We start from the raw sequence: 23,383 nt of genomic DNA on the forward strand, positions 1-23,383 counted from the left end.
AGAGTAATTTGAGTTAACGAGCTCCTTAACGAGCTCGGTCTCGGAAGGAATTAAGCTCGTAAGTCAAGGCCCCATTGTTGACAAAATACTGTTTTATGCAAAATGCCATGCATGCTTGTGTTCAATAAGAATATATTGCCCGGCTGGTGTTTCCCAGTGGTTAAGCATCAACCTATCAGAAGGGTATGGTTAAATTCCAGGTCAGGGCACATGCTTGGATTGCAGGCTCCATCCCCAGTGGGGGAGAGGGGAGCATGCAAGAGGCAAGCAATCAATGATTCTCTTTCATCATTGATGTTTCTAGCTCTCTCTTCCTCTCCCTTCCTCTCTGAAATTAATAAAAATATATTTAAAACAACACAATAAGAATATAGTATGTAATTGTTAATGATAATCTAAGCACTGAAAGTTTTCATCTTAACTAGTTATGACACAGTGGTGTATTCACCTACCCACTGCCTTATTTTGAGTTAGATTTTTGTCATTCTGTGAGTTCTGCAAATCAAAATATTTTAGAACAGCACTTGGATGGCAATCATAAGAACCTTCTCTGGTTGTGTGTACTGTCCAGACAAGAATCCAAGTTGCTGAAGGATGGTTTAGGTAAGATCAGATTAAGATTTAGCTACCTTGCAAACCCAGTTTAAGATAATTTCAATAACATGTGTTTTCAACAACATGATTCAAGACCATAGTGACTGATCATATCTACCAAGTCATTAGGTTGAATCATTTGGATACTGCCTTACCCTTATTCTCTGTTTTATTCTCTCAATGTAAAACCTTTATTTAAGTGGCTTATAAGGGTCATGGATCTGAAATTACCTCTAGCAAATAACCCATAACACTTCTAGAATATACGTGCAAAGTCAGTTGTGTTGTAAAACCTTGATAGCCATACTTTATTGTTCAAGGAAGCCTTTTATGGAGGCACAAGAAAAAAAAATGGAGTCCACATTTTACTTAAACCACCTCAGCTGCAGTCTATCAGTTCACAAGTACCAGGAAAGCATGGGTGATAAATCAACAGCAATTTTATTAAATTTTATTTTGATCCAGAAATTTTACTTGTGGAGAAATTATTAGATACTAGAGGCCCGATGCACAAAATTTGTGCAAGAGTAGGCCTTCCTTCCCCCAGCTGCCGGCACCAGCTTCCCACTGCAGGACCCGGGCTTTGGTCACAGCCCCGGCTTTGTCCTGAATGTCATCCAGTGTAATTAGCATATTATGCTTTTATTATTATAGATTATTTAGAAAGTAGAATCTACACAGCAAGCATGTTAAAGAAAGTTGAATCCAGTTCTAAAAGTATTTATAAAAGTTCTTATTGTCATAATATGTAATAGCTAATGACGTGCATGACAAGCTTCTAAGTGATTTAGGTATACTATCTCATTTGAGCCTCTCCCAAACTTTCTATGGTAGGAGCTATTACCCCTCTTCTATGGATAAAGGATTTTAAGAAACTAAGACCTAAAAAGAAGAGAACATTGTGCAAAACCTGTTTAAATTTTCTAGAATGGATAAATCATAATCCTTGAAGTGAGCAGTTTTCCAAGTATTAAGGAAAATAGCACTGAAATCATGTAGCAAGAGAAACCATGTTATACGGGAAGAGAAAATCATGAAATGGTTTGGGCTAAAGGGGAGGAGAGATCAAAAAAGGAGCAGGTTAGTTTGTAAATAAGTCCCCACATATAACATTTAGCACAAATACAGTAATACATATATGTGCTTTCAGATCCAGAATGTGTTCATGAAAAGTTAGAAGCTGTCGTCTCCTCCTTTCTCATGGTTGAATATCTGTTCTTACCCAGTTTGCTTTACTTATCTAGCCACATTCATTAGCCTTTGATATAATCGCCAAAGAATGCAATTGCATCTCCAGGTGGCTGTGGTTTGGTCCCTAAGGTAAACCGGTACCTTTGGGTGACCATTTTCATCCATGTGGCAGGCCACCACCAATTCTTTCTGCAGTATTCCAAATTTTGTAATAGGGCAACATTTTGCTTTGTTTACAAATCTGCAACTGTGACATGTTCAAATTATATTTCAAATAATGAATCTAAGTACAAACTAAATTTAGCTTTGCCTGTGATTTTCAATAAAATAAAGAAAACTAAAGTGAAACATATTCACTGAGTGTTTGTTGTGCTTAACATGGAGCCCCGTGGAGAGAGCACTCAGTCACCTGAGGCTGGGTCTGTTACTAAGTTATGTGTGATCCAGCTCAGTGGGTTCCTCCCCTACCCTCATGTTGCTCTAATAGTGTTTTGGAATTAATTGCCTTGATTCCTTCTTCACCTGGGCTTATCTATATGCTATTCATTATTCAGCACCCATCTTAAATTCTACCCCTTTAATAAAATTTTCCCACACTTTGTAACCGGATGTGTGAACTTTCTCTTAACCACTCTATTATATTCTACTCCCTTTAACTCATTTATCTTTATCGTATTTAGATAAGTCTGTACTAGGTTGCCTTGAGGCAAGAATTATGTTTTTTTAAATCTTAATAATAATCTTTGAAGCCTTAAATATAGTGATTTGCATCTATTAAGTGCTCAACACATATATGAGAAATTTAGTTAAAACAAATATTAGATGGATACTTTCATATAAATGGAAAATCAATTCTTATTAAATTTTGCAGGCAAAGTATGATTGTAATTTTTTATAATCATAATCCATTTATCTACTAAACAATTCTTTTTTTAAACAATTTAATATATATATATATATATATATATATATATATATATATATATATATTCTATTGATTTTCCACAGAGAGGAAGGGAGAGAGACAGAGAGCCAGAAACATTGATGAGAGAGAAACATCGATCAGCCGCCTCCTGCACACCTCCCACTGGGGATGTTCCCGCAACCAATGCACATGCCCCCGTCCGGAATCGAACCTGGAACCCCTCAGTCCGCAGGCTGACGCTCCATCCACCGAGCCAAACCGGCCATGGCCTAAACAGTTCTTTTTTTGTGTATCTGGATGTATATTTCTTGATAAAATTTAAAGATTTTATATTAGTGGTATAATCTTTCACAAAATTATTAATGATTCAGTTATTCATGAGGTACTTTAATAGACTTGGACATTAATTTTATTCAGTAGAGTTACAATAGGACTGCAAGCAAAATTTAAGGCCAAGGTTTTTTTAAAAGATTTTTTAAATGGATGTTTAGAGGGAGAAGGGAGGGAGAGAGAAATGCTGATGTGAGAGGGAAACATTGATTGCCTGCTTTCTGCATGACTCCCATTGGGGATCAAACCCACAACCAGGCATGTGCCCTGAGTAGGAATTGAACAGGAAATCCTTCAGTGCAGAGGACAATGCCAAACCCATTGAGCCACACCGACCAAGGCAAGGCCAAAGTTTTAATTAAAAATTCCACTGCCTTTGGTTCCATGTTTGTAACAATAAAACAAACCCTTCACACTGTATAAATAAGTATTTAGGAGGAGCATTTCCATTTTGGAGGAGCAAAAAATACTTATTACTGCCTAGATGCTGGAAAATAAAATAACGAGGGGCATGCCAGTCTAATATTTGTTGTGAAGAGCAATGTTAATATATCTGAGAAGATAAAAAGCCAAGTGAACATAAAATAATTTTCATTATCTTTACTTAAAAATACACACATAGTAAACTAATACCTCAGCTGTGTTATAATGTTATTTATGGATATATTTGTCTTCGGTTATTCAACATCATCTAACTTCCTATTTTTCCTTTTAGACTTTAAAGCTGTCAAGCCGTGTTCTAGATAAAATCAGTATTGGACAACTTGTTAGCCTCCTTTCCAATAACCTGAACAAATTTGATGAAGTATGTACCTACTGATATAATCTTTTATGCATTATCGTTAAAAATCGTACAACCCTGAAGGTTTTCCTGGATCAGATAACAGTAATAAGTGGTTAAGTAGAACACATCTCTCTATCTTCCCTGTTTTTGGAAACTGAGAAAGGTAAGTTGTGCAGTAAGGTGCCTTCCTGGGGTCTTGTGGAACCACCCAACTCAGAGGCACCTCAGCTTCCTGGGTATTTGGTGAGGTTTTTCAAAATTCAATCCTTATCAGATATTGTTTTCTTTTAATACTTTAAATCACTTATTTACTTTGGTTGAATATGATATTCTGAGCAATTTTTGGTGAGTGCCATCTTGTGTCACAAATAAATGCTAGGTCCTCGAGAACAGATAATGTGTTCTATTGATCTTTGCCTTTTCAGTATTTAATTTTAACACAGTATTGAGCCCCAAACAGGCGCTAGGTGAATTACTGTTGCTTTGAGTGTGCATTTATTCTGAACATATTGTCAGCGTTGCGCCTTGGTGGAGACTGGGCTTCTGAACAGCCTTGTTCCCTCATGGCTCTTGCTTTTTCCAAATAGAAGCAAGTTATTTAAAAGAAATTCTTGACATGACACTTCAGAGATCCAATGTCAAGTCCCCTGAATTAAAGAAACAAAACCCATACATAAAAATGCAGTAACTTGAAATGTGTTCCTTGGGAAATCCTAGTCTGTGTGTAGAAGGTTTACACATATTGCTATGTGTTTTATGCTCTGTGTTTTATTTACATTAAATAAATTTTATGTAACGAGTACCTAGATTTTAGTGCGCTGAGAATCATAAAGTGTTTGATTGTATAAGATCATTCATCTGTGCTTGTCTATTTTTTGGGGGGTGGGGTGAGGGATAAAATATCACCGGTTTTCACTGTGATTTTATTTTCCAGGGACTGGCCCTGGCACATTTCGTGTGGATCGCGCCTTTACAAGTGACGCTGCTGATGGGGCTGCTTTGGGAACTCTTACAGGCCTCCGCCTTCTGTGGCCTTGCTTTCCTCATAGTCCTCTCCATTCTTCAAGCTGGCCTAGGGAGAATGATGATGAAGTACAGGTAGCCCTCTATTTCCATACCTTGAAAGGGTTTTAAATTAGATTTTCAATAAACCCAGGACTGCTCTGTGTATTACTTACTGGGTGTCCCTAAAAAGGAGTTATTTTATTTTATTTTTTTACCACATGATTTCACTTATATATGAAATCAAATAAACAAAATAAACAAACAAACAAAATGGAAACTAGATTCAGAGAACAGACTGACAGCTGTCAGGGGGCGGGGTTTGGGGGGCGGGATGAAAAGGTGAAGGGATTAAGGGAAAAAGCAACCTCATAGACAACTGTATAGTGATTACCAGAAGGAAAGGAGGGTGAGGGTAAGTAAAAGAGTGTAAAGGGGGGATAAATGGTGACTGAAGGAGACTTGACTTTGGGCGGTGAGCACACCATCAAGGAATTATTTTAATGGTGCAAATAATACTTCCTATATCAATGGGACATTTTTTACTTGTCAATTTGTAGAATTTCTTTATAAATATGTCACCAGCCAGTTCATTTTTTGTAGATCATGAGATTTGAGTATAATGGATAAAACATTAATTGAGTGGGAAGGAACACATAGATTTTGGGTAGTTTATAAGCTTTTACTACCTGGTTCATGGATTATCACATCAAAGCCTTAGTTACTTTATATTACAGAATGACTCAGTGATACCAGTCATTGCTTAGATAGAGGAGTTTGTCGGCTAGAACATGATAGAAAATGTACAAATTTTGGAGTCAGTTAGCTCTTGGCTGGAATCCCAGAGTGCACCTTTACTAGTTATGTGATCTAGGTAAGCCACTTCACTCCACTGAGTTTCTGGTTTTTCATCTTTAAAATAAAGATAGCCACCACTCCTAGACTGTCAGTAAGGATCAGGAATAGTGTTTGGAATGCATCTTCTACAACGTCTGATACATAGGGGTCATTTATTAAGTGGTAGCTATTATTTTTTCATCTATTTGATAATAAAATGCTGTTTAATCAAAGAAATATGACTTTTTAAAAGCTTGAGCTGTTCTTAGTGCATAATGTGACTTGTTTTTACTAATTATTAAATTGAATGATTGATTGCCTTACAGAGATCAGAGAGCTGGGAAAATCAATGAAAGACTTGTGATCACCTCAGAAATTATTGAAAATATCCAATCTGTTAAGGCATACTGCTGGGAGGAAGCAATGGAAAAAATGATTGAAAACCTAAGGCAGTAAGTCACTTAGATAGTTTCAATATCATTAGTCAGTGAATGTTTAATATTTCAAAAATGACTTTCAGTGGACTTCTAGCTCATATTTGAAGTTTCTGACAAACAATTGTACTAAGTTATCTCAAATATTAATGTGTTAGTGGCATAAAGTCATTTTCATGGGCTGTAGATTTACATAGTTTGTCAGGTGTGTTTTCACTAGAAAGGTATTTATACCTCACAAAAGAATCTCTTATATGTGTTTATAGGTGCTTAATACACTTATTTGACTAAAGTAACACTCCTGGTGCTGGAGTCTGATTGCAACCTTAAGTGGAACTGCTAGAGTAAGAAGTACACAATTCTGAACCAAATAAATGATTGGCTATTGTTATATTTTCCTTAATCTATGCGTTATGGCTTATGAAAAATGAAGAAACAACACCTGCTTCCTTCAGTTAAAATGTTTGTTCTTCCTTAACTTAAAAATAATAACACAGGGTAATATCATTGTGTTTCTATAAACCTTGGGAAGTCAGTTCAAGTCACGAAAACCACGTCTTGAGGTAGTCAGTACTCGACACCTATCTCTAGTCTTGTTTCACCTCAGATAACCTTTTTTTCACTGATTAGTAAAGATTATATCCAGCAAAAAAAGTATAGCACAGACTGAGATAAGATTACTGAAATGATTTTTGGCAAAATATAAACTAAGGTAGCCAGGAGACCATTTTTCTTTAGTCAAGTTCATATTCTACAAACTGCATTCAAATAAATGCTCTAGGAGATTCAGTGGGAATAGATATACTGTTAGAAGACAAATAATTTCAGGACGGATAATATGGGAGTTTCACAGGGAAAAATACACTAAAAAGAAGAGCAGTGCCCTTTTGGATGGTGTGCCTGTGGGTTGTCAGCAATTAAGGCTGCTGATTCCAGTAGACAGTGATGGCAACTGAGCTGCAGGTGTGTGATTGGAACAACAAAAGAAACGCTGAAATGTTAAGTCCTTTGCCATGTAAATAGAAAGAGTAAAAGGGTATTTATTTCCTAAACAGTATTGCTCACCTGTTTTTATTATGCCTTTCAAGATAAATCCAGGAAAGGAATTATATTTTCTTTCCAGAAACATCATCATTAAAGATCTTGGGAAATTGTTTTGTTGAAAGTATTTTTTCTCAATAGCAAGTGTTTTCCATCACACTTATCTCCTTGGTCATTCCTGTGCCTACAAACACAGGCATAGGAAGAGTGAAGAGGAGTTTTCTCCGGTGTCACGTTAAACTCTTGGTCAGGTCTTTCTGCTTGCTGACTTTCCTTGACTTTTCCCCCCGCTCTGTTCCTCAAATAATGATATCTATCCTTCCTGCTCTGTGTTTCTGTTTGACCAGTTCTAATAGGAAATGCTTGGTTGTAACTCGTATAATCCAGTTCCTTAATCTGGCATGAAATTATTACCCGAAAAGGCTGGGAAGTGCTGACGTAAAATGGGAAAGCAAGAATTGCTTCTATTCAGAAGAGCAAATATAATGTTCTGGAAGAGATTGGTAGGATGTACTTCAAAGGGGAAGTTACCTCAGCTTGGGCCACTGTTGAACTGGGCAAAAGGCTGTGCAAATGTTAGCATAAGTAAAACTTACCTGAGAAACTTTTTAAAATACAGATAATCTACTCCTTTATTGCTTTCTGGTAATAAAGTCACTTTCAATTTTTTATAAGAAACTGATAAAATACTTTTATGACTTATAAAGTGTGAATGATTGTATTATGGAGAGCACTGATTTCTTGGTGATTCCTATAAATTTTCCTGAATCCATTATTCTTTTCCTATAGTACACTGGTTCCATTTTCCTCAACTGTTTTGAATACATTTCAATAACAATTTTGACAGATTTATTAACATTTTTGTTAACAGTGTTTTCTAGCATTTTATTAATATCAGCACAACCAATATTAGTCTTTCCTGAATGAAGATTAAAGACAACATAGTAAGTTCCAAGTGCCAGGCCCTCAGATGTAAAGTCCTTTATCTTGACCACAACTCCACTGGGAAGCTGTATGTTTCCCTTCTATGGACGTGGATTCTGAAGGATCCGAGGGAAGAACAACTTGCTTAAGATTGCATCGCTTTTCCTGTCACAGCCAGGAGTCAAACCCCAGTGAGATGCCCAAATCATAATCTGTCTTTAATGCCAAATAATCGATACAAGTAAGCATTAGACTATAAATCACAGTCTAGGTTGGGCACATTGAACTCTATTTTCTTCATCAGAGTGCTCAAGATTACATTTTTTAAACTTAAAAAAAAAAGATTCCCTCTGAATTCTAACACTTAAGAATGTGTGAAAGTAGCACCCAAATGCCAGGCACACCTATTGCTCCCTCCCACCAGGACCCTCTACTGTCTGGGTCCCCACTGCTCTTTCCCTTATAAGAGCTGAACAGGAGAATCACATGACTCGATTTTATGGTCCTGTAAGAATGGGACGAAGTTGAAGGCAGTATTGTCCTCTGCCCTCACTGGCCTCTGCACTTCTGTCTTCTGGTTGGAGCACTTAAATCTTTTCTGTGTGTTTTTTAAAAAAAGGTTCAGATTGCGGTTTAGACTAGACGATCAGAAGAGGATACAGGATTTGCAGTCATAATTTTCAAGAACCACCTGCAACAGAATCACTTGGGTTCTCTTCTCTTCTCTTCTCTTCTCTTCTCTTCTCTTCTCTTCTCTTCTCTTCTCTTCTCTTGTCTTCTCTTCTCTTCTCTTCTCTTCTCTTCTCTCTTCCTTCCTTCCTTCCTTCCTTCCTTCCTTCCTTCCTTCCTTCCTTCCTTCCTTCCTTCCTTTCTTCTTTCCTTCCTTCCTTTCTTTTTTTTTTTGCCTTCTGCAGTCTCACTCACTTAGTGTCTCTGAAACCTAGGCCTGAGACTGTATTTTAAAAAGTTTCTCAGGAAATTTTTACTTATGCTAACACTTGAGAAACACTCTTTTTTTTTTTTTTTGCCTTCATAAGCTATTTTATTTTATTTTTTTTTAAATTAAATCTTTATTGTTCAGATTATTACATTTGTTCCTCTTTCCCCCCCCCCCCATAACTCCCCTCCACCCAGTTTCCACCCCACCCTCCACCCTCACTCCCCACCCACTGTCCTCATCCATAGGTGCACGATTTTTGTCCAGTCTCTTCCCGCATCCCCCACACCCCTTTCCCCCCAATAATAGTCAGTCCACTACCTTTCTATGCCCCTGATTCTATTATAATCACCAGTTCATTCTGTTCATCAGATTATTCACCTGAGTTTTAGATTCACTTGTTGATAGATGTGTATTTGTTGTTCATAATTTGTATCTTTACCTTTTTCTTCTTCTTCCTCTTCTTAAAGGATACCTTTCGGCATTTCATATAATGCTGGTTTGGTGGTGATGAACTCTTTTAGCTTTTTCTTATCTGTGAAGCTTGTTATCTGACCTTCAATTCTGAATGATAGCTTTGCTGGTAAAGTATTCTTGGTTGTAGGTTCTTGGCATTCATCACTTTGAACATTTCTTGCCACTCCCTTCTGGCCTGCAAAGTTTCTGTTGAGAAATCAGCTGACAGTCGTATGGGTAGTCCCTTGTAGGTAATTAACTTTCTTTCTCTTGCTGCTTTTAAGATTCTCTCTTTGTCTTTTGCTCTTGGCATTTTAATTATGATGTGTCTTGGTGTGATCCTCTTTGGATTCCTTTAGTTTGGGGTTCTCTGCGCTTCCTGGACTTGTAAGTCTATTTCTTTCACCAGGTAGGGGAAGTTTTCTGTCATTATTTCTTCAAATAGGTTTTCAATATCTTGCTCTCTCTCTTCTTCTGGCACCCCTATAATTCGGATGTTGGTATGCTGGAAGCTGTCCCAGAGGCTCCTTACACTATCTTCATAATTTTAGATTCTTTTTTTGTTTTGCTTTTCCGGTTGGGTGTTTTTTGCTTCTTCGTATTTCAAATTGTTGACTTGATTCTTGCGATCCTCTAGTCTGCTGTTGGGAGTCTGTATAATAACCTTCATTTCAGTCAGTGTATGCTTAATTTCCAGTTGGTCCTTTATCATAACATCCAGGGTCTGACTAGATTTCTTGAGGATCTCATTACATTTATCGGCGGTCTCACCTGTCTTTTCAAGGATCTTACTAAATTTATCAGCGGCTTCTGGGCAGTTCTTGAAAAAACCTTAAAAGTGTGGTTTTGAACTCTATATCCAATTGTTTGCTTTCCTCCATTTCTGTCATTTGTGTCCTATTTCTTTGTCTCTGCAATTTTTTGTGCTTCCTTGTGTTGATGGAGTGGCTTTCTGTGCTAGGTGTCTTATAGGGCCCAGTGGCTCAGCCTCCCCCATTACCTGAGGTGGACTCTCTTAGTGCACCCCCTTGTGGGCTGTGTGCACAGTCTTGTTGCAGTTAAACCTTGATTGTTGTAGGTATCACTGGGAGGAATTGACCAATTGGCTGTGAGAATCAGCTGTGTCTGTGGTGGGAGAACTTCTGTGCTGGAGACACCCATCCGGGGCAAGACTTGCTTCAGTGGGGCTTTGGTGCTCACTGAGTCACTCTGACCACCGGGTATACTGGTTCCTGGATCTTTCAGGAGGTGCTAATCTAGCCTTTGCCTGAGGCTACTCAGCTGGAGCTCAGCTGTGAAGGAGTGCAAGTTGCCCTGGGGCCTTGGGCCAGCTGCAAGTTTGTTAGGTAATTTTCAGATTGCAAAAGCCTCCGTGGTGCACAGCTTGGGCGGGGCAGGATCCCAGGGAATCAATAGGGTGGAGCAAACAGCTATGGCTGATCGTCAGTACTTCCCTAAGAGGCCCCAAGTCTCATTGTCCGGGTAATCGCTGCAAGCACCTCTGAGAGAAAGCCGCCCTCGAGATGCGAACGATGCCAGACAGTAGCCTCTCCCAGTATCAGTCAGGGTCCCCAGAGACTAGCCTGGAGCTGGAGTTCAGAGCAGTAGGGAGTTTGAGACTCCCTCCCAATTGAAAAAGCCAACCGTGTCCTCAGCCGCCAGCCCTTTCCACATCCACCTCCATACCTGTGCACTTAACTTCTGCACCGTAGCTCCTCTGAGTCTCGGCATGCTTTTCTCTTTCCTTCTAGTTGTAGTATTTCCACTCAGCCAGCCTTCCTGTGGTTCTGTATGATGCCCGTTCTGTCTTTTAATTATATTCTTGAAGTGGTTGTGCGAGGCAGCAATCTCTGGTGTTTACCTATGCCGCCATCTTGGTTTCTTCGAAACACTCTTATATATATGCTATTTTTAGTGTTCCCCAAAGCCAAGCTAGAATTTCTAAAGTGCTAAGAACCTATTAGGGAACCACAGAATTGTCTTTTTCTTTATAAATCTTATAACATTGTCCTCGTTATTATACCTAATCACTTAAAACACCAACCAAAAAACAAAAAGTTATCAAAGTCTCACTAATCTTACTAATTATAATGAAGTGATAAAGGTGTGAAAGTAATTTAATAATAATTGAGCTTAGTAGTTATAGTTTAGAAATATTTACAGGTATTATGGACAAAACACTGATGCATTTATTTCTATTCCTCTTTCAGATAAGGTAACTGAGGCTCAGATAAGTTAAATAACTTGCCGCGGGGCACAAAGCCTTGTGAGCCTGTGTTCAGATTGCAAGATGCAAAGTAAATAAGCATCCCAAATCTTACTATTTTGTTTTATAGAACAGAACTGAAACTGACCCGGAAGGCAGCCTACGTGAGATACTTCAATAGCTCAGCCTTCTTCTTCTCAGGGTTCTTTGTGGTGCTTTTGTCTGTGCTTCCCTATGCATTTATCAAAGGAGTCATCCTTCGAAAAATATTCACGACCATCTCATTCTGCATCGTTCTGCGCATGGCAGTCACTCGGCAATTTCCCTGGGCTGTACAGACATGGTATGACTCTCTTGGAGCAATAAACAAAATACAGGTAACGTACCAAGAGTGGGCATTTTATTGTATACAATGATTTGAAAGTAGCTTAGAACTTTAATAGTGGGCAGACTGTCTTGGGCCTGTTTGATGCTCAGAATTTTCTCTCTTGACGTCTATATGTGGTCTAACAAGCCCTAGTAATGGAAGTTTATTGAAATAAAATAAAAGCCTGTGAGATCCTCTCAAGTCAAAGCAATTGCAGAAAATATTGTTTCTGTATTCTGAGGAATTTATTCAAGTCATCAAGCAATAGGTTATTCTCATGCACTTGACAAATGTGCACAAAGATGGTGGCAGGTTTACCAGGAAGTTAAAGAACTTTCCAGCTAACTCTAGGAATATTCACTTCAAACTTTTCCAAGTATTTCCTTGGGCAATATGGTGGATGCGAACGGCATTTTATATCACATGAATTACCTTAAAATCCCAGCAATGCTGATGTAGCTGGGAGCCCTGAAGAAAAGTTCTCAAATCCTCAAGTGATGAGACTCAAGTTTATACAAAGCTAATTTAATCACTACTATGAACTTGCATGTGGTTATAATGTTTATAATTAATATGCAGGTGAAAATGTTTTATTATACTTTTAAAATACTATTTAAATATTTAACCCAGAAAAATAAATCACTGTGACATACATAAAGGTGGTGATGAAAGGTGAGCCACTTTTAAATGGTCCTGCCATTATTTAATCTAGGCCAGAGTTTGCAAATTGTGGCCCATGGACCTACTTTTGGCCCCTAGACCTGTTTTATTTGACCTTCACATTAAAAAGAAGAAAAAAATTAGAATTATTTGCCAGCATTTAAAAATGAGGAGATGTCACATATGCAACAAATTGTATCTTCAGCCTGCCTTTGAAGGGTTGGAATATATAGTAAAGGGGTCCTCTTCCTCCTAATTTTATCATGTTTCAAAAGTGTGTTTGAGATTTGCAATTTAGGCAAATTGATGAGTATAGCTCAAAACCATAGCAGGTCTTGGACTAATCTTATTTCTTCTCTTAAACCACCACAGGTGAGAGAGAGAGAGAGAGAGAGAGAGAGAGAGAGAGAGAGAGAGAGAGAACAGATATATAGACCAGAAATGAGAAAATGAGAGTGTCAGAGACAGAGAGGTCCCACTGAACAGGAACACAGATCTTGAAAAAAAAATTAGAGAAAAAGAGAGAAACCAAAATTGAAGTAGCAAGAGAGAGAAAAGTAGAGAAGAAAAGGGGAAAGCGAGGAGGCAAGGACCAGGCTGGTTTCATTACCTCTGGTGGTGAAGACTTCAGGATGCCTGGGCTTAATTCTTCCTTGTGCTCCCACCTGCCCACAGAACACTGTGAATGGGAGTCTCTAATAGGACCCTTTTAGAATCAAGATTTGATGCCTTAAAATCAGTTATATCAGGACTTCACATCTTTACTTAACCTAGAGAAGTGATGCTAATGATGCTTCTAAAAAAGGGGTGGGGTTGACATAAAGATAAAGATACTGGTTTTCTCTTTGTCCCAATTGAGGCGAATTCGCTAGTGCAGGGCGCTTTATAAGGTCTATAAAACATTAGAATATAACTTAACAATGTTTTTGCTCTGTCTTTATTAATAGGATTTCTTACAAAAGCAAGAGTACAAGACATTGGAATATAACTTAACAACTACAGAAGTAGTGATGGAGAATGTAACAGCTTTCTGGGAAGAGGTAAGAATTAAAAAAATTTACTTAAATACTTAAGCATTTTTTCGTGTGAATGTCATTTTCATATTAATGGACAATGAGAATGATGTTAGAACTGGAAGGCGAACCACTCTACTTATTTTATAGATTAAGAAATAGAGGCTCAGGAATGTTAAATAGAGTATTGAAACCTCTTTACATTTTTTTGAGTCTTATAACTTGTTTCACATAACATGTCAGGAAGTAATACAAAGTTCATTGATTTTGGATCTGGGTAGGGCTGAATTTGAATCCTGGTTCTGCTGTTTGTTCTCTGTGTAATCTAAATAGAGTTATAGAACTCTGTGAAGCCTTTGATTCTCCATCTGTAAAATGGGAATATTAATATTCACCTGGCAGACTTATGTAAAGTGTTCAGCTGAATACCATGTACATAATAATTCCTCAATAAATGCTACCTTATCTGATCTCAAGTTCCAGTCCAAGTGCTTTACAGACTCCAGTCAACATAAAGATGTATGAGATCTCTACCAATGTATGGTTTTCTATGATTTGTGCTCATTTTAATTTATTATTAAAAAATCCTTATATTTCGCAAAGTCAGAAAATATATTTATCAATGATTTTCAGCCTCTAATGAAGCAATATCTGATATCTGATTATTGAGAAGCCCTGTTGAGTTCCTATTTCTTATCACTGATATCTTTGTAAAGATAGGAGTTATGAAACTAATGTCTTATTTTTATATACTATACAATATCTTAAATTTGTTTTATAAGCAACATGATCACCAGAACTTCACTTTACTTCATGTTTTAAGGTATAGGTAAGAGATAATTCTTTTTTTTTTTTTCATTTTACCTAAAACTATCTTTTATTAGGATTCTGGTCAAGAGAATAATTCTTTATCTGACTAGCAAAGTTGTTTGTGGAAAAGTGTGTGGGTCAGATTGATATTACTTTTTTGCTTTTAGAAATTTCAAATGCCCTTCTAGGTATGAAGGAAAAATAAATTTGACATTTTCCACAACTATTTTCAAACAATTGCTTTCCTACTCTTGGACAAAAGTCCTCAGTTTCACTCTCCTAAAAGTAAGTATGTGTTGTCTCCTTTAATTATCAAAATAGTCCTATGAGCTAGTAATATTAACATTTTCATTTCAATGATAAGGAAATGGAGGCTTAGAAAGGTGAAGTTACCTGGCTTAGCTCACACAACTGTCAAGAGCTGAAGCCAGATTTTGGACCCAAATGTCACCACCTACAACCCTTTCACTGAACCATTGACTCGTGTCTGTCTGTATCCTCACTTTCCACATTACTGTGTCCTCAGACTGTGACTTCTAGTCATCCCTGCTTGCCATTTCAGTAGTGATGGGCCACTGAGTCTCCACCTAAGTCTCCTAGCATTTCATGCTCTCTGTGGGTGACCTCACCCAGGCTCACCCTTGAGGACAAGGAGTTAATGACTCTCAAATGCAAATCTCTGGCCCCACTCTCCTGAACTTCATGTATGTATTCCAAATTTTCTATATGCTCCTCAAGCCCTTCACATTTATCACTCCCCCAGTTTCTAGTGTATTCTTTTTCTCCTTTGATGATGTCACCATCAACCCAGTTATCCAGGAGTTAAGTCCCTGATGAGTTATATATGACTCTTTCCTCACTCCAAACCTATGAGTAAGTAGAATTTCTATTTATGTGTTGGAAGCTGAGACTTATAAAGTTTAAGTTACTAGAAGGAGGTTATACAACTAGATAGGGTGGAGCTAGAAGATTAGCTTAGGTTTCTCTGACTGCAGAGCCCTTTTCCACTCATCATTACTGCCTCTGATTTTTTTAAAGAGTGACTATTGCTTTACTGTATACAAAACAACTTTATATATATTACCTCAATAACTCAGGAGACTGAAGCTCAGAATGTTTTGACTTGTCAACCATGACTCAGCTAGTTGAAAAGATGAAACAAAAAGTGAGATTAATACAAATACTATCAAAACCATTCCACTCATAGCTATATAGGATTCATAAATATGGTGAATGTTCAGTCTTACTAGGGAGCAAATAAATAAGGCTAAGATCTGATAGTGAGATTCCATTTTCACCTAGAAAACTATAAAAGAGGACAAAACAAATAACAAAAGCAACAGTGTTGATAAGGGTCCTTGAAAAAGGACTATCATATATTGATGGAGGAAAATTTTGAACTACTCTCCAAAGGACTTGGAATTTTATAACCTGTTCTCTTTGGAAAGTTCACTTGCCAAAATTTATACTAAAAAAAAAAAAAAGAATGTACTCCACTTTTGTAGCAAAGTACATATATATAGTTTATATATACTCTTGGATACTATCCTGCAACCAAAATATATTTAGAAGAATGCTTAATGGTATATGAAAATTTTTATCATTTTTTTAAAGTCAGAAAAGCAGGTCACAAACTTTATATACAATTTTTATTAATGTAAAAATTATATATGGTTTTATATATTATATACATTCATATTATGTGTAAAAGTGGAGGGATATCAGTTGAAATGTTAAATAAGGTTTTTTTCTCAGTAGTAGTGCTATAGGTAATTTCTTCTTTCTGCTTTTCTACATTTTCCAAATTTCCTGAAATTAGTATTTTACTTCTATAATTAGAAATGAAAGTTACTATGAACAATAACCTGCCATTGGTCCGAGTCTGTCTTACTGGATAAAAGTCCTTCTAAGCATGCCACACAATCTCCTTAACAGCCTGTACTGCCCACTTACCAAGCACAGCCTTTGTCATCTTGTCATATGTATCTGACCCAGCCACTCATCATGCCTGACACATAGTTTGTTCTTTTAAGCCTAAATCATTGTGCATGCAGATCCATCTTCCTAGAATACGTATACTATTTCTTGGTCTTGTGAAATCCCACTTACATCCTTTATAGCCTAGTGTGTAGACCATTTACTTGGTTAAGCTCCAGGCTGAGTCGGCTGCTCCTTCTAATGTACTCCCATAGGACTTGGTATAATTTTCAGTTGTAGCACTAAGCACATTGCAATATTAATATTTATTCATGTTATTCTCCCATGTGGGATTCTTTGAAGTTATCTTTAATACAGAGGTGATACTCAATAAGTTTAATCTATTTGATAAATAAATGAATAAGGGAATAACAAATAGCTTTGTCTCATTTTTTAACACTTTTTTTTAAAAAGTTGATTTTTAGAGAAAGAGGAAGGAAGAGGGAGGGAGAGAGAGAAACATCGATGCGAGAGCAAAATATCAGTCGGCTGCTTCCTGCATGCCTCCTACCAGGGAACAAGCCTGCAACCCAGGCACATGCGCTGACCGAGAATCAAACTGGCAACCTTATGGTGCACAGGAGGATGCCCAACCAACTGAATCAAACCATCCAGGGCTCTCTCTCTCTCTCTCTCTCTCTCTCTCTCTCTCTCTCTCTCAAACATACATTATTGTTGAATTCAGAGAGGAAGGGAGAGGGAGAGAGAGAGAGAGAAATATCACTGATGAGAGAGAATCATTAATCAGCAGCCTCCTGCATGCCCCCTATTGGGGATTGAGCCCACAACCTGGGCTTGTGCCCTTGACCAAAATCGAACCCCAGACTTTCAGTCTGCAGGTGGACACTCTATACACTGAGCCAAACTGGCTAGGGCTAGGACTCATTTTTTAACACCTTAATTGATTATTTCTTAAAAGCTTTGCATTTAGTTGTCTGATGACTGAGGGACCATTAGCCATCTATAACATAAGGATTCAAAGCAGCAGTCTTCAAATGTAAAAGGATTTTGAAAAACTATGAACTCTGACACATGTTTAAGTTGACTTATAAACTTTTCAACATAAGTTTAAGTGGTGGCAAAAGATGTAATTCCTGTTTATTGTATGTAAAATGGATTTTTGTCAAAACTTGGGAGCTGCACTTTCAGTGTATTCAATTTATGGAAGATAAATAAATTTATGTAGTCAGTGATCATTGTCAAGCCAATCAGTTAACTTTATCTCAGAAAAAGTATAACTTTACTTAAAATGGGTGGGTGCAGGCTAGAAGGGGTCAATCGGGGAGAAGGGAGGACATATGTAATACTTTCAATGATAAAGATTTTATAAAATGAAGATAGTTAATGTATATTAATTTATTAAATTATTAAAAAATAAGCAATCAAATAAATAGTTAACTAAAATCCCTTATCCTCCAATTCATTTCTGAAATCTATTCTAAGCTAGGTAAGACACAATTGCCTTCTTGTGTAAATGGAATTCATTCAAATAATCTGGCAATATTGTCACGTTTATCATTTTTGTTGTTGTTTGCTTTTTGTTAATCATCACCTGAGGATATTTTATTTATTGATTTTTAGAGGGAGGGGAAGGAAGGCAGGGGGAGAGGACAGAGAAAGAGAGAGATTGAAAAATCGATGTGAGAGAGACACGTGGATTGGTTGCCTCCTGCACTTGCCCCCGCTGGGGCTGGGATCGAACCTACAACCCAGATATGTGCCCTAGACCAGGAATCGCACTTGCCACCCTTCCATGCACAAGCCAATGCTCTAACCATGAGGCAACACTTGCCAGGGCATGTTTATGTTTAATAATAACTACTTAAATAAATAATTTGAGCTTTTCAGAGGAATGTACCACTAACATGATAGAGTAGAAGTCAGATTTGGGCTGTAATTCCACTGTAGCCTACTAGTTATGTGACTTTTGCTATTTAACTTCTCTGAATCACAGTCTGCAGCTTTGAAAGAAAGGAATTGTCAAATCTTGCCACATATATTATTATTATGCTGAGGATTAAATGATAATATTTATGTACCCAACCTACAGGAGGTGTATATATAAACACTTATATAGATAAATAGGTATATTTAATTTAATTTGATGTTTAGCAATAATCTAAGACATTAAAATGGTTATTATTAAATGCCATAATTATCATTTCAACTGTTTTGGATCATGTGCTCTAGAAATCATGGGTTATATAATTATGTGCTATAATATATGGATCATGGACCATGTGCTTTTCAAATTCATCATACATAAATAGCTATTGAAAATATATGGGAAGCTGACTTTTTAAATTTTCTGTTTTTTTCTTAACAGGGATTTGGGGAATTATTTGAGAATGCAAAACAAAACAATAATACTAGAAACATCCGCAATGGCGATAACAGCATCATCTTCAGTAACATCGCACTTCTTGGTACTCCTGTCCTGAAAGATATCAATTTCAAGATAGAAAGGGGACAGTTGTTGGCAGTTGCTGGATCTACTGGAGCAGGCAAGGTAGTTTATGTTATTCTTTATCATTAAGTTTTTAACTTGGCATGCATTTCTTCTTTCTTTTTCTAGTTTGTAGTGTAAAAAGGTATTTTGAAGAAATGTTTACATTGGTATTAGGATAATGCTTAGATATAGTGTATCTTATAATATAAATTATTCCACTGATAACATCTTCTAGCCTTTATTTCTTCATATTATTACCAGTGGCTCTCTCTACACCTTTCAGTTTTGTAAAGCTCTCAGTGCAGTGTGTTGTACAAGGTGGGCATTCAGTAACTTTATTGAACAAATGAACCATCAATTTTTTAAAATTGTTTTATTGTTTAAAGTATTACAAAGAGTATTACGTATGTCTCCTTCTTTCTCCCTCTGACCCTCCCCTAGCCTCCCATGCCCCCCAGTGTCTTGTGTCCATTGGTTATGCTTATATGCATGCATACAAGTCCTTCGGTTGATCTCTTACCCACCCCCTCAACCCTCCCCGGCTTTCCCGCTGTAGTTTGACATTCTGTTCGATGTTGCTCAGCCTCGGTATCTATTTTTGTTCATCAGTTTATAATGGTCTTAAATATGCATAAATGACTGAGATCATGTGGAATTTTTCTTTCATTGACTTTTTTCACTTGGCATAATGCTCTCCAGTTCCATCCATGCTGTTGCAAATGCTAAGAATTCCTTCTTTTTTATAATAGCATAGTATTTGAACCATCAATTTTTACCAGTCTGTGGCACACACATTTTTTCAGAACTTGTCCAGGAAAATCATACAGGCATTTTTTGACATTATAATTTTGAAACAAATACAATAAAGTTGCAGGATACAAAATCAATGTGCAAAAATTCACTGTCTTCCTATATACCAGTGATGGCAAACCTTTTGTGCTCGGCGTGTCAGCATTTTGAAAAGCCCTAACTTAACTCTGGTGCCGTGTCACATATAGAAATTTTTTGATATTTGCAACCATAGTAAAACAAAGACATATTTTTGATATTTATTTTATATATTTAAATGCCATTTAACAAAGAAAAAACAACCAAAAAAATGAGTTCGCATGTCACCTCTGACACGGGTGTCATAGGTTCGCCATCACTGCTATATACTAACAATGAAACTTCAGAAAGGGAAATGAAAAAAGAAAACAAAAACCAATTCTTTTTGCAAGTGCAACCAAAAGAATAAAATACCTAGTAATAAACTTAACAAAGGGTATGAAGGACCTACATACTGAAAACTACAAAGCATAATGAAATGGAAAGATATTCTGTGACCATGGGTTAGAAGAATCAACATAGTTAATATAGCCTTATTACCCAAAGCAATATACAGATTTATTGCAACACCCATCAAAATCTCAATGGCATATTTTAAAGAAATCGGGGAAAAAAAATTCCAGATTTGTATGGGACCACAAAAGTCCCCGAATAGCCAAAGCAATCCTGAGAAAAAAGAACGAAGCCAGAAGTATCACACTACCTGACTTCAAATTATACTACAGAGCTACAATAATCAAAACAGCATGGTATTGGCAGAAAAACAGACACACAGACCAATGAAACACAATTGACAACCCAGAAATAAAACCACATGTATATGGGCAAATAATTTTTGACAGAGGATCCAAAAAACACAATGGAGAAAAGAAAGTTTTTTCAATAAATGGTTCTGGGAAAATTGGAAAGTCACATGCAAATGAATGAAACTAGATTGCAGTTTGTCTCCATGTAAAAAAATAATTAAAAATTGATCAAAGACCTAAATGTAAGATTTTAAACAATAAATTATATAGAAAAAAAATAGGTACTAAACTTATGGACCTTGGTCAGAGAGAGCATTTTATGAATTTGACCCCCAAGGCAAGGGACGTAAAAGCAAAAATAAATGACTGGGACTATATCAAACTAAAAAGCTTCTGCATAGCAAAAGAAATGATCAATAAAACAGAAGGCAATCAACTGAATGGGAGATGATATTTGCAAACAACAGCTCCAACAAGGGGTTAATATCCAAACTATATAAAGAATTCATACAACTCAACACCAAACAATCCAATTAATAAATGGGCAGAGGACCTGAACAGAAGCCTCTCTGAGAAGACATACAGATCATCAACAGAAATATTCAACTTCACTAGCTATTAGGGAAATGCAAATAAAAGCTACAATGAGATACCAGCTATCACCTGTTAGAATAGCTCAGGGGTCCTCAAACTACGGCCTGCAGGCCACATGCAAATATAAATATTGTATTTGTTCCCGTTTTGTTTTTTACTTCAAAATAAGATATGTGCAGTGTGCATAAGAATTTGTTCATAGTTTTTTTTAAAACTATAGTCCGGCCCTCCAACGGTCTGAGGGACAGTGAACTGGCCTGCTGTTTAAAAAGTTTGAGGACCCCTGGAATAGCTATTCTTAACAAGTAATAACAAGTGTTGGAGAGGCTATGGAAAAAAAGGAATCCTCATTCACTGCAGGTGGGAGTGTAAACTGGTACAACCACTATGGAAAGCAGTGTGGCAGTTCCTCAGAAAATTAAGAATAGAGTCACCATATGACCCAATAATCTCTTTTTTGGGAACCTACCAGAAAAACTCTAAAACATTTATTAGCAAAGATATATGCACTCCTATGTTCATTGCAACGTTATTCACAGTGGCCAAGACATGGAGACAACCAAAGTGTTCTTCAATAGAGGATTGGATAAAGAAGAAAAGATGAAATACTGCCATTTGGGACAACATGGGTGGACCTTGAGAATATTATGCTAAATAAAATAAGTCAGTCTGAAAAAGCTATGAACCGTATGATTTCACCCATATGTGGGATATAAATCTGAAACTCATAGACAACAGTATGGAGGTTACCAGAGGGAAGGAGGTGGGGCTATAATAAAGGGTAAAGGGAGGCAAATATATGGTGACAGAAGATGATTTGACTGGGTGGTAGGCACACAATTAGGTATACAAATCATGTATCATAGAAGTGTTCACTTGAAACCTATGTGACTTATAAATCAATGTCATCCCAATAAGTTTAATTAAAAAAGAATTTTGGAGAATGGACTCAGATTTACTTATGATTTACTATGAGGGAAAATTATTAAGTGGAATAGTTTTTTGAAGAAAATACATAAGAAGGTTAAGTTATTCAGTGCTGGTCAGCCTCCCGCCCTCCCCACCCCCGCAACTTGCTTTTGTTGTAGGTTAAAAAGCAAAAATAGGTAAATGTTCAAACCTCATTGTCAGGAGAAGAGAAGGCTTTATAGTGATCTTTAAGAATATGAGCTATCATTCAGATAATGATGAAACACTTGTTCTCTTTATGAAATTTAAAGGGCATGAAGTAATCAAATCAGAGATGTAAATCAGAACTACACATTTAATTAAACATCTTTGAGAAAATGGTATGTTTTTTTGTTCTAATCTACATCCTTGAATTATTTTAATTAAGTGTAACTGGTATAAGAATCTGCACCACTGGGTACCCTTGACTGAAGGCTGGCTTACCACATCTCCCACAGGGTGTGGGGATTTTCAGTTCTCTTATTGTCTCTACCACAATTGAAACAGCTTTGTGGCCTTGCTGATAACCCATGACACCACATAGTCTCCATCCTTTTTCCTGGCCATGCTCTGACACTAAGCTTTAGCTGGGTCATAAACACTGAGCATTAGATGTGTAGAATAAGCTATTAGCTCCAGCTTTTGCTTATGTTTTAAATAAAATACAGTATCTTCAAAGATTTATTAATATTTTTGTATTTTTATACATTTATATATATTTAATGATGTTTTCATTTTACTTCATATCTCTCAAAATACCAAAATATTACTATGTATAAATATATAAATTAAATTTTTACTTATATATGTACATCCTATATAATAAAAGCCTAGGCAGTTGGGTGTGACCAGGATGGCAGGGGAGGCCATTTGGGGGCTATCAGGCTGGCAGGGGAGGGCAAATGGGGGCAATCAGGCCAGCAGGAAAGAGCAGTTGGGGGTGATTGGGCAGGTAGGCAGGCGAATGGTTAGGAGCCAGCAGTCCCAGATTGTGAGAGGGATGTCCAATAGCCTTTCGGGCCTGATCCCACAGGGATCGTGTCTAAATAGGCTTTCAGATATCCCCAAGGGGTCCCAGATTAGAGAGGGTGCAGACCAGGCTGAGGAATACCTCCCCCCCCCACCCTCCATGCACGAATTTCATCCACCAGGCCTCTTGTCTAATCTAATAAAAGAGAAACATGCAAATTGACCGCACCCCCGCTATGCCCCAAGCCACGCCCACCAGCCAGTCGAGGCAACTATATGCTAATTAACCCAACCAAGATGGTGGCTGGCAGCCACGGAGCTGGAGCAAGTAGGAGGCTTGGTTGCCCCAGCGATGGAGGAA

The 23,383-nt window shown here is 37.2% G+C and overlaps 1 protein-coding gene across 9 annotated transcripts in view; it reads left to right on the forward strand.

The window, feature by feature from the left end:
• The window catches only part of CFTR (CF transmembrane conductance regulator), a 197,365-nt gene that overhangs the window by 57,472 nt on the left and 116,510 nt on the right, over window positions 1–23,383 (forward strand). For 6 of the 9 annotated variants that reach the window (XM_059711630.1, XM_059711634.1, XM_059711632.1 and 3 more), the window contains 6 exons: window positions 3,756–3,845; window positions 4,759–4,922; window positions 5,990–6,115; window positions 11,792–12,038; window positions 13,636–13,728; window positions 18,815–18,997. In XM_059711630.1, the coding sequence (XP_059567613.1) occupies window positions 3,756–3,845; window positions 4,759–4,922; window positions 5,990–6,115; window positions 11,792–12,038; window positions 13,636–13,728; window positions 18,815–18,997 (903 nt within the window). Of the gene's footprint in view, window positions 1–404; window positions 604–3,755; window positions 3,846–4,758; window positions 4,923–5,989; window positions 6,116–11,791; window positions 12,039–13,635; window positions 13,729–18,814; window positions 18,998–23,383 lie in introns of those variants that run through there. The other 3 variants (XM_059711637.1, XM_059711631.1, XM_059711638.1) reach the window with 3 other exon arrangements.

This window comes from Myotis daubentonii, chromosome 10, assembly GCF_963259705.1.
Source record: "Myotis daubentonii chromosome 10, mMyoDau2.1, whole genome shotgun sequence".
NCBI classification, from domain to species: Eukaryota; Metazoa; Chordata; class Mammalia; order Chiroptera; family Vespertilionidae; genus Myotis; species Myotis daubentonii.